General features: G+C 37.7%; 1 protein-coding gene across 2 annotated transcripts; it reads right to left on the reverse strand.

Moving 5' to 3' along the window:
* Window positions 1–1218: 1218 nt before the first annotated feature.
* Window positions 1219–10420, reverse strand: UPP1 (uridine phosphorylase 1). Of its 2 annotated transcripts, XM_010178052.1 has the most exons (7): window positions 10368–10420; window positions 7366–7483; window positions 6738–6896; window positions 5584–5698; window positions 4893–5102; window positions 3225–3371; window positions 1219–1781 (listed from the first exon to the last, which is right to left on the reverse strand). In XM_010178052.1, exons 1-7 carry the CDS (start codon window positions 10418–10420, stop codon window positions 1642–1644), a joined length of 942 nt encoding a protein of 313 aa, XP_010176354.1. In that variant the 3' UTR covers window positions 1219–1641. The 2 variants fall into 2 exon arrangements, with proteins under 2 accessions (XP_010176354.1, XP_010176355.1); XM_010178053.1 differs by lacking the exons at window positions 5584–5698; window positions 6738–6896; window positions 7366–7483 and having other exon boundaries at window positions 10377–10401.
* Window positions 10421–12281: the final 1861 nt, after the last annotated feature.

Here is a 12281-nt window from a genome sequence, read left to right on the forward strand (position 1 = left end):
GTTGCCAGTTTCCCCAAGCGACCTCAAAGGGCTTTGTGCAATGTCCAGGCAAGCACTAGGCATAGTTAAGCATAGATTTTTTTTTTATTATTATTATTTTTTAAATACGGGAGGAACAGTTCAAACAAAATGTGGAGCCATTTCCAACTGACTCCTTCCCTTAGCTTTCTCTGAAAACTTACATTGTATATCCCAAGCATCTGTTTTTCAAATTAGCAGATGACTAATTAGTACATTTTTAAAATCCCATATTTTAATCTTTTTATCTATTCTTCAGCTGAAAATTCATCAAATGTGAGATTAATCCTCATTGCCAGTTTCCTGTTCACAAAAGTCATCCCTTCCTTTTTCAATGTTTTCACCACATCGCTTCCAGTTTCTACCACTTCTTGGTGAATGTGCCTACTACTACATCACTCTCTCTTGGAACTAATTCTTACACTTGTTAACAGTGTCACCAACTAAAATCCTCAAAGAGGAAATCTCACTTAGCTTGATCAGTGATAGCTGTTCTGAGAATTTATTCAGACCCTTCTGACCTGTGACTCCTGCTAGGAGAAAAAGGGATAAATGCATTTTTCTTCAGCTGACCTCAGATTTCTATTCTAACAGCTGCACCAAAGCAGTGATGAATATGATTTTAAAAAGAAACAAACACTAGGCCCACAGTAGTGGAAAAAAATGGCGGAAATTGTTTTGATGATGGCATGTACAGTCCATGGGTATTCTCTAGTTCTTCAGAAAAAGAACAGTAAGTGTTATGTTCTGAACACATGTAGATGAAAATCAATTCTAAAAGAAGTAAAGTAAAAGGGGGGAAAAAAAAAAAAAGACCTATCACAATGCAGTCCTGTAAACATGCTGTGCCTCTCCTGAACACCTCTTTGGTTCTTCTTCTGTAAGCAAAAGCCTTGATTCCACAAAAGAATTCCAAGTTCTTCAATGCAAAATTACTTCATGCACAAATGTTTCCTGGGTATTGATTCAATCATACAGTTAAAATGGGATATGAAAGACCTTGTTGGATCAATGTCTAGGAAGTACAGATACTCAACAGCTTAGTGTCAAGTCCTCAATCCTTAGAAAATTCAGTCCCACACTTTGCAATTTCATTAAATTTTAATATATGAAAATAGTATTGTTTATTTGTCAAAGTTTGCAAAAAATAAACTGCATTCATTTTAAGTTCTCTTTACAAATGAAGCAACAAAAGACAATTATAATTTATATAATTTTTTAAGACAATGAGAAAGGGATTAGCATTCTTAAATTAATTTTAATTTGGTGGTTTTTAAATACGTGGCAATAAAGTTTTATTTTCTTCCTAGTTTTTCTTTCACAGCAGGGATAAATAAAACTTTTTCATATATTACAGCAGGCTTGTCCTTCACAACAGGTTCCACTCTCCAATTCACAGAAAAGTGAATCTTATATCCAGCAATTCAAAACTAAGCAAAACGTAACTGAAGTCCATTCAGCACATTCAGTTCCCAAAGCAGAGTGACATAAATTATTAACTTCCACAGACACACAGAATGCTGTAAGCTATTCTAAGGCAAAAGACATTTAATGCACAGAAGTCATGGCCATGGCTTCAGCTATGTAAAAGACTTCTACTTCTATAAAACAAAGATAGCTATTTCATACTTTCCCAAGACTTTTCTTAATGAAATATCCCACTAACTTCTGTGGTCTCTGCTGATACTCCACAAGTACATCATGTGAGCTACTAATCTGATCCCCTTCAAGCCGATTCAGAAGAGTGACACACACTACAGCAGCTAGAAATGAAAAAACAGCATTAGTTAGGAATTACATTCTGGCACTACTGCACTCCAAAAGCATAAACATTTGAACAAACAGCTAGAAGATTAGAAATATGAGAGAAAACAAACCCAAAAAACCAGTGCACAGTACCATAAGATGCTAGGGAACTAGCATGATGTGGATGATATAAAAAAAGTTATAAATAGTTTAAGATAACTGGTCACTACATCAGTAAAGCAAGAGGTCTCGGGCAGCTGCAGATAGTTATTGTTATGTCATGATTCTTACGTTTTTCTGGATAAGGAATTATATTTCACAAGTACCCAGGACTTGACTGGTAGGGAGTGATCAGAGACACTGTTCTAGCAGATGTAGTTGCAGCCCTCTGCTGTCTACCTCACCCCCAACTCAAATCCCTGTGCTGCAGGTGCCATCCCTCAGGAACCAGCAGATGAGCTGCTTTGGCAGTATGGATAGGGAGCACTGCAAGTACACGAGAATCTCATGGATCATCTCTGGCTCATCTGCTGCCTTTTGCTAATCAGAGCCTCAAAGGCAAAATCCCTCCTTTCACTCAAGCTGAGCTCTTATCTGGGGTTTCTGCTAGTGACAGTTTGCAGAGCTTGTATTTACAAGCAGTAATATACATTACAGACCTACAAAGCAGATACAGCAAAAAGGACCAGGCTCCTTAATGGCTCAGTGACAGCCATACCGACTTCTTACTCTCAAGTCAGTAAGAATGGAGGATGTTTGATATAACTGCTGGCCTTTTTGCTTATTTTTCTTCATTTCATCCTCCTTGAGTTTAAGCAAGTTTGAGAAACATCAGTGGTTTAAATTGGCAAATCCTTTGCCAAGGAAAGTGAGAGACTACAGTTAACATGGTAAGCAGAAAGGCACTGTATTGCATCATTTGTAATCAGGCTTTTTTTTTTTTCCTCTAATCTTTACTGAAAAATAGTTAGCTTGTGTAAAAAAAATAAAAACTCACTTTATGATTAGGAACAGTTTATTCATTATGCTACTAAAAATCTTCAACTGTTTAAGTATTAAATCTACAAGCCTACACAAAATACTCATATTTTCAATTTGATATGAAAGTGTAGAAAGTTATTATAGTTTTATGTATGTGGGAGTTACTTGGCTGCTTAAAATTAACCAGTAGTTTCCTGTAAGCTTCAAAAACTAACTGAAGAAAACAAATTAATGCTGTAGTGTAATTAGGTACTTTAATTATTTATGTGCTTGCCATGGGCTAGAATAGCAAATGACAGAAATAAACTGTGTGAAAACTATGTGAGGAAGTTTGCATAAATTGTGAATACATATGACACAAATCAAACAATTATAGCAACAAAACTATAACCAGTCTTCATTCACAGTTTGTATCACAAACCCCCTGCAATGCAGAAAATTTCCTATAGCTTGAATAAAGTGACTATAAGTTGGTTTACCTTTGACACCGCTAAGATTACACATTGCAGCAAATACAGAAGACTCCATCTCTATGTTTCTGACGCCAGAATCATAAGCTTCCTTCAAATATTGCAATTTCTCTTCTTCATTATATAAGCAGATTGCGCCATCCAACCTGCCCTGTCCTACAAAGTAATTTTGTAGAAGTTTTCAGAGTGATGAAGTCACAGAACAAATTCAGTTTCTAAAACACCCAATTACTGCAGTTTCCACTATACAGTGTCCAGCTTTTACTACTACCCTTTATTTTCACGCACAAGACAAATAGGACAAAGTGATTCTTAGCTATTGCTAGAGCTTCTACATATTACCTGCAATTTTTATAATGTGAACCATGGTAATTTAATTGGTCTTCCCCAATGGTCTTTAAATTGGTTTTCCCCAATTTAAGCTGGTCTTCCCCAGCTTAAATTCTCAAATCCATAAATGGGAAAATGTAAGTAGTAGTTTCCTGCATGTGTGGCATGCATCAAAATTCAGCAACAAACCTTAAGCTGAATGGAAGTGCTGCATTTTTGCCATTGTCTAGAAAAACTGCCAGGCTCAAAAATGCTTTCCTGATGCTACCTTAAAGGGATGAACATTTTATTACTTAGAGACTCTCTAAGGTAAGAGATGAAGAATCTCTTAAGCTATCTACCACTATTATAATTCTTTGAGAAAATTAGTTTATTCAAATTACTCAAGAATAACACTTATAGATAAAACAGCACCAGGTTATGTACAGTGAAGTTAAATTACACAGTGTTTTACTCAGTATGTTTTTGTTGTCAGGAGCCATATTCCTAAATTAAGGCCCTTGAGCCTGTTCTCAGTTTTTGCCGCATAAGTGCATTCCTCACACATTTTTTTAGTGTAGCTTGCACCTGTGATTGGTGTCTGAGGAGATACACAAACTGACAGTGTCTGCTTCTGATCAAGCTTGAGGACTATTACGAAGCCCATGTGTTCCCCTCTGCAACGCACCCTTCATCACCTATTCAGTAACAGCTAGAGAAAGTACTATCAGGTGCCATCTACACTCTGTTCTCGCAAGATTTGAAAGATGTTTGTCAATAGACTTGGGAGATCAGAAAAGCACCCAAATGTCTACATGTTTATCCAAAGTAAGCCTTGGAAGTTTGCCCCTGCAACGGAGCAGCATTGACACAACTCAGCAAAATACTGTCTTCAGTTGTCTGATCACTGATTTGCTCAAAATGCACACAGGAAACAAGTTCCAACACTTCTTTTATAAAATATTTACTTTAGATACTTAACCAGTGCAAAAAAAACCAAAACAGCCACAAGTAGTTCTCACTCCTCTAATCCTCCAGGATGCCTCAGTAAATCACAGAAATTTTGTGACAAACATACCTAACCGACGAGTATGTGAAAAGCATACAGTAGACTCTATGTATTTCAGAGGATCTATTAGATCTGGGGGAAATAAACCTCCACAATATTAAAAGTTCCATACAGCAAACTGCTAAGCACAATGCTTCATTTTATGTATATGAATAACAGGTTAATTGCAGTTGACAAGACAACTCAAAGTAGGGAATGTGTTCTGTTCAGTGAACTGGAACCTTAATGTTAAAATATTATTCAACATTTGTCTATTGCTGCTTACCAATATACTTCTGTTAGTCTGTCGCCAGCCTTACCTTCATAGAAATCCAAAGTGCACATAGTGTTTCCAATGACTGTATTGAACTGACCGATTTCTTTACTGCACTGCATCAGTTCCTTAGCCAGCTGTTCGTCTAGGTTTGTGCTGCGAATTACAGTCTTTCCCAGAATTACTTGTTCAAACTGAGGTTTGAAGGTGGCATCTACAGACTGCCTAGTTATAACCACTGAACCTGGCTCCAGACCTGCAGTAAAAAGAAACAGATATAGTTTGTTAGATGTAGATATAGATATAGATGCAGTTAATGCTTTGTTTCCACACACATAAAACATACATCTTGACCCAATCCTGCTTCTTTTAAAAGTGGACATTTTTCCCCTGAATTCATCAACAGAATTTTTTGTGCATATCTAGCTGCTTCAGTTTATTATTACAAACAATTTATGAAAGATTTTTTTTTCCTTTTTCACTATACATTCTTTTTTATCTGATAATTTTCACACAGGACAGGAATGTTGTTCTCCTCATGTTGTCAGATCTCTTAAGTGCATTTTCTCTATCCAGAGGCAGCTATTGCCTTTTCTTTCAAAATTACGGAAGCAAAATGATTCATCTCCTATGGAAAACTGTTCTGACTATCAACCACTTACTTGCAGAGAGATGCTTTTTTCTCCTATAAAAATGCTTTGCTTTGAATAAAAAGAAGAAGTCAAGAGGGGAAATACCTATTCCACCAGAGGTGCCAATGCGAATAATGGTTATGTTGGAACACTTGGCATGATACAATAGTTTGATCAGCTCGTGCAACATGATTGAAATAGAAGGAATGCCCATACCATGCTGAAACGAAAGCAGAAATTAATATTCAACATTCACATAGACAATGCAAAATATATACAGAAGAAGCAGCTGGACAATATTTCCTTCCTGATATTTTTTTCAAATGTCACCTAACTCACTCCCACAAAAACTCTGACCTATGGGCCTACTGAACAACTATTGCAGGTAAACAGAAAGACTCCCTCTGGCTTTGGTAGACTATGGGTGAAGTACAATATTTCTAAAAATTATGAATTACAAAATATTTACATTCTGAAAAGTATAAGCAGTATTCTTTCCTAACAGTTGACAAATGCACTTCATCACAGAACTTTCTTAAACATAAGAAAAACCTCACTCTGGTGTTTTACCAACCTGATGTGCTAGTGAATAATTCAGCTAATTTTTTTTCAAAACACAGACATTGTGGTTTAGTCACAAAGTTCAGCAAATATAAGTGCACCTTAACTTGCATGATAATGCAATAATTACAACTCAAAAGAATGGGTGCAGAATGATACTACAGTTATGCAACTGAAATTGAAGTATATAAGTGTATCTACAAATTGAAGGTATGAATTTTTAAAATGCATACATAAGTTGTCAGCACAAGTCCCATGGAAAGCTACTTTTCGGCTATGTTAGCCCATTTGCCAATGCCACTGCAGACACTTGGCCCTGGATGTGACACAGTCATTTTTTCCAGCACCCCACATGCATCAAGTAACCTTTTTCCCCCATTATTAAAGATATAGAACAGGGATGAGGCAACAGTAAGTCCGATCAAAAAATTTATAAGGCCATTCCTGCAACACTTCAGTGGTACAATGAGAAAAAAGCAGGCAAGAAAGGAATGAAGGTGTCAGAGATTTGCCCTCTTACAAGAAAGGGCTAAAAAGGAATTCTTAATTAGCTGACTGTGCTATTTTGGTCATGGTTGATATAAACTTAAAAACCTGACTCTGTGCATTAAGTGTTTAAAAGAAACGTGCATTCATATTTTCTGCTTTGAACAGCATCATAGAACTGCGTCCCATAGCTGATGAAGCGAGGTACTTACACTGACTGACAAAACAGGTCCCACTTTGTACATTGCGTAACGGTCAGTTCCTGCACAGATGTTGGGATAGTCACAACCAGGGCTCCCGAGCCCCAGTTCTTCAGCTATGTAGGCGATAAAAGCTTTCATCCGTGAAGGACTTCCTCCAACACATACAAACTGGGGTGGACAGCATTCAACAAAACCAAATCAACTGCATGATTCAGTATATCAAAGAACATGCAAAGATCAACATGAGGACACAAACACCTTCAGTTAACACAAAGCTATTGCCAGATGTGGTTCTTCTCATAATCATTCCAAAAGGCCATGGAGAAAAATTATGGGAAAAAACCTCCCCTTCTATATAGCACTCAAATGCCTTCATCCTGCTTAAACTAGTAAAAGCAGATACTGCTGAACAGAGACTGCAGCATTTGCTTTTTACTGGATGAAAAGAGACAGTCAGAAATAATTATCCCCAATTTTGCTTGATATTGAAAACAGTAAGAACCCATAAAATCTTATCCTCTTTCCATTCATTCCTCAATTGTGGTATGCTGACACATTTAGTCTTGTTTTGAAGATGGCTACAATTCCACCTTCTGCAAAAAAGCTTAGGCTTGCTGAATGAAATGAAGCATCTTACCTTTACATCTCCAAACAATGCCGGAAAATCATGGGTACCAGTCCCAAGAGCAAAATGGTACAGGATGTCTTCTTTCATTTTCTCCAGGTGAGGGTTACAGAGATGGATAAAATTCTCTCTGCCAGGACAGCAGCATTGTGAAACATATAGAGTATATACAAATCCCTACACTGAACAGGTGCTAATTTTGCAAAGTCAAGCAGTAAAAGTTGAGAAACGCCACACCTAAGTGTGCCTGCGCTACCTCATTTTGGTTCCTCGTGCATTATGTTAAAGAAATCCTAAATCTCCTGGCCACCTTATGTCTCATAATAAATCACATGCAATATAAAATTGCTTAAGAAAAGCCCAGATGACAGGATGCATTTATAACAGTGCAACCTTTATCTTAAACACTATTAAAGCTGTGAACCAGAGTGGGTCTTTATGGTAAGCAGAACAATGGGAGCAGGACCAGGAAATATTCCTTAGACCACTTTACTACATAGACCACCCACAGCAAACTTGAAAAGCAAACTTGACCTCTGTGTTTTGACTGACCCTCCTAGCCACCTGAGAGGGGTGGGAAGATTTGGGCTTTACAGACAGGACAGAAGGAGATTTCTGGCAATTTGGCTCGCTGTAACTCTGTGTCATCCAGCCAGCAGAAAACACTCTAAGACATGAGACTGGTAACAAGAACACAGAGGATCTGAAATAGAAGAGAAAACAGGCAAATGGAAAACTGAAGCAAAGAGAAAACCATGGAAGAGGGGGAAAAAAAAAAAAAAAAAAAAAGGGCAAGAAAAAGGGAAAGGGAAGGGGAAAAAAGATTAAGTTGCTTCCTTTAAGGAAGAGATACAGCTTAAAATATATATATATACTTCTGAAGAACCAGGAAATCACAAGGCAAGGAGGGAAAATTGAATTGCTTATCATATGGGACTTCCTTCATGGAAAATTTGGTAGTGGACTAACTAAGCATGCTGAATGATTCATAAAACGTCTGCCTTCTGTGCTTGATGTTTAAAGTTCAGTTGAAATAGGTAGGAAAGACTAGTCAATAATCACAAGCTTAAGCAAAATACTGGCCAATACTTCAAAGCAGTTTCTAAGAGATGAAATAAATGTCTTCCAGACACAAGAAGATGACTTAATAGCTTAATGAAGGCTCACTGCAGGCACAGCGTGGCTCAGCAAATTCAAACTGCTTTGTCAGAGGAGAGAAACAAAAGAGTTTGCCTGGAGTTTATGCAGAAAATTGTTCAGACTTTGCAGGAACAACTCTGAAGCCTAAACACAGGCGTTCAGCACTATTTCAGATGTTTTAGGTTATCTAGCCTGTCTTCTAATGTCTCTCCAAAAAGGCAGTGCTTTTCTGTAGGTCCTATGTGTTATCTGTCAATCCTGTGCAGGATGTATTGGTTACCTGAAGAAGCCTAAAGTGGCCTAGATACCCATACTGAGGTCACTGAACTGTTCCTCAGAAAGCAAAGAAAATAGTTACAACCCCACTATTCTGAGTATAACAATTGTGTCTGTTCTTGAAGTTCTCTCTAAGTAGTCACAAACTATCCAGCAGCAGCTGCAAAACCAAAGAAAGAGGTATCATCCCAGTCCACCCTATTTGTCCCTGCCCAGCATGGACCACCACCTTCAGCGACTGAATAAGCAGCCCAACAAAGCAGGTGGTTCGTTCACCCCTTCAGTAGTAATTCCTTTCTATCTCCCACTTGCCCCATTTGCCTCTCTTCATACAAATCCCACCTGAGGTAAAACCAAATGCTTTGGTTGCTTTTGTTTTTCCCTTCAGGAGACATGTTTGATTCCGGGAGAAGTAAAGAGCAGGTTTATTGGCTCTTCAGAAAGGCGCAGAGAGCCCAGGAGTCTGCCAGCTCATGTGAGCAGAATTCCCAGGCTGCCCCCTCTGAATTATTCCTGTTTGGTTTTGTGGGACTCTCTACCCACGTTTAATGGGTCACTCACAAAAGCAAATCAAATAGCTGGCTGTGCTGATGTTTATTGGAATGGCTTTTACATACAAATAGGATACAATTTGAAAACATTTTGCAAGTTGTTCTCAAGCAAGGAAAAAATATTTCCTCCTTTGTGAGAATGCCAACAATAAAAGCTTCTCTCCAGGAAATAAAATGGGAAAAGGCGAGGCCTCTACTAAAAGTACAGGGAAATTAACGCGGTGTGTGCCAACACTACTGTCCTCGTGCCTGGCTTAAATACAGCTTCTTCCCTCAGCAGCGACTATATTTCACTTTTTTCATCTCATATCCTACCAGCAACACTCTTCAACCCACCACCTCACTGCAGCTAGGGGCTGTTACTAGCTTGTACTGGTTATCTGCCCATCCAGATCTAATTGCAGACTTGGACCCTGGGGTAAAATGGGCAATAAAAGTAAGCATGTTACTATGTGTACATAGGACCAATGCCATGGATTTACAGTAGAGACAAAGTTTGCCTGATAAAAATCTTTGGCCTGTAACTCTAAGGAGCAGACAATCTATTCCCCTCACACTATTGTAAAGGATCTACAGCTTCTGGGGGTTTAAACAAAACATTAATATCTCAGAACTAAACATGCATGTATGGTTTTACTAAAATAAGCTTAAAGCAAGGGTTAGAGAAATAGATTGAAATATTTGTTCAAAGTCTTGAAGCAGGTAGGTGCAGCCATATACAGCAACATTTCAACAGCTCACTGGATTAAATAAATAAATAAATAGATAGATAGATATAAATAAATAGATAAACAAATAAATAAATCAGCTATGCTTGGAAAAATTCACTGTCATGACAAATGAAAATAGATAGCCAGCAAAGCCCTCAGTGTAGGTCTGGTTAAAGCAGATAAAGACTTCATTTGTCAAAACAGCTTCTACTAGATACTTGATGTTATAATCAATATTTGTATCATAAATGTTATCTTAAACTAAATAAATGTGTAATGAGTTTGGAGAGGAAGGTAAGTGTAAACTTTGACAAGATAATTAATTTCTGAATCTTACTTTGTAGACTGTTCATCATCAGTTTTCTTCTCATTTGAAACACCAGGAGCCATGTACTCTTATACCTAGAATTATATTAAAAAAAAAGAAAAACAGAAGTGCATCAGAATAGTCCCATCTGTAAAGTTAGCAGCAGTAACAGCGATAGAAACTTTCTGTATAGATGATACTGTCATGAATATCAAACCCCCAAAATAATCCATCACACTGCAGCTTTTATAACTGCAGCAAAATGAGCATCTCCAGCTTTTTATGGCCGCACATCACCACTTTCAAACCACTGAAGCCTAAACTTATCCCTTGCTAACATAACCCCCATCTCACCACTAATTCTGTTCTGTGGTGTATATAATACCTGGCTCACGGACCAGAGAGGTAGGTCTCATAGTTAACTAGCTAATCCTCTTTCTTCTACACCTCCCACAGTGACAGTGACTGCTGAACTAGCTTTAGCCCCTATTTCACCTCTGGCTCTAGAATGAGCTCCAAAGCTCATTTCTAACCGTCATATGCCTGAAACATGAGTCCAGGAAGCATCTTACTCATCATATCCTCTTCATTAAACTCCTCCAACTGACCTTAAGAGCATTTTATATGCCTCAGCCTAAGGCCGAGGAAGACTAAACCAAACATGACTCCAAAAAGTCACAGCTCTCTAGTTTATCATCCATCTTGAATATCTTTTTTCCTAATCCACTACCCTATACCAAAAAAACTTCTGCTTTCTGCATTCTCCTTTATATTTAAAGAGGCAAATGTATCACTGAGTCTTCGGTGCTGATACAATGACAGAATTCTAACTAGAGAATGATTCACTTGTTATTTTCAGAAGTTACTAAGGCTACCTGATGAAGTTGGTACATTCTGGGAATGCCCTCAGAGGAAGTACTGAATCACAGATTTTTGCTCTAGCCTCCCTATGTGCCTGACAACACGTAGATTATAACACAGACAGGATTGTAATCCTTAAAAAGCCCAGGATTGCACTACAAGAAAAGAAAGAAATCAGTCTTGCAGTACAATTACATAACACGTGAATTTTGAAAGAACTGAAGAACCAAACAAAATACACCTGAAGTCTGCCTGTTAAAAGCCACTGAATAATGGAAATGTATTAAAACTTACAAGGACAATTAGTTTTCTTCATTTAAAATATTAACATTTATTAAATAGACATAAACTTCACATGTACTAGATGTACTAAACGTGCTATATTTTATGCTCAAGGAGGTAAATTGTAAAAGTCACATTTAGAATCAATTATGCATCCTTATGGTCATATGATTAGTCAGTTACTATAGGGTATCGCTACTATACCATGCACATTATGGGAAAAATGCACATTTTTTTTCCAATAAAACTAGAGCGCCATGAGTCCTAAACAAGGAATAAGAAGATAAGAAGAAACAACAAAGTGATCTTTATGTACCTAATTGATCAATAGCTGCAAATAAACCAAAGATAATAATTCAGATGCTGTTCACAACATTAAGCAAATGTGATTTTTAACAGTGTTCTTGGTTCTGTGATCCCCTAAGTAATGATATATTTAAAAAAACCAAGAACAAAGTTCTACCAGTCCAAAGGTCCGGAATACCCTTTCCAACAGCACCCAACCGGAGATGCCTTGGCAGGAACAGAAGAAAGGAACAAGCAGAAAGCAGTTTTCCCGTGGCAGACCCTTCCAGCAACCAGGTAGTAGCTGATAGGCGGCCAATTAATATAAAGTCACAAAATTCTCACACTGTCTAAACATATGGAAATTTTTATAGGCATGTCAAAAGTTCTAGCAGCCTTTCTCAGCCAGAGGTAAAACTGATGTTCAAGACTACTGTGCTCACAGCAGGACTCAGCTGAAGAGCACGGCGGGTTTTAACCATGCGCGCAAACCCTCGGACCAAAGTTTTAAAACCA

The sequence above is a fragment of the Antrostomus carolinensis genome, unplaced genomic scaffold (assembly GCF_000700745.2).
Source record: "Antrostomus carolinensis isolate BGI_N321 unplaced genomic scaffold, ASM70074v2 scaffold43011, whole genome shotgun sequence".
NCBI lineage: Eukaryota > Metazoa > Chordata > Aves > Caprimulgiformes > Caprimulgidae > Antrostomus > Antrostomus carolinensis.

Coding starts and splice junctions, on each gene's coding strand:
- UPP1 (XM_010178052.1), bottom strand. CDS start 10,420: ATGGCTCCTGGTGTTTCAAATGAGAAGAAAACTGATGATGAACAGTCT. Junction 7,484..10,367: donor GATGATGAACAGTCTACAAA/GTAAGATTCAGA, acceptor CTGTCCTGGCAG/AGAGAATTTTATCCATCTCT. Junction 5,103..5,583: donor TGGCACCTCTGGTGGAATAG/GTATTTCCCCTC, acceptor TTTTTACTGCAG/GTCTGGAGCCAGGTTCAGTG.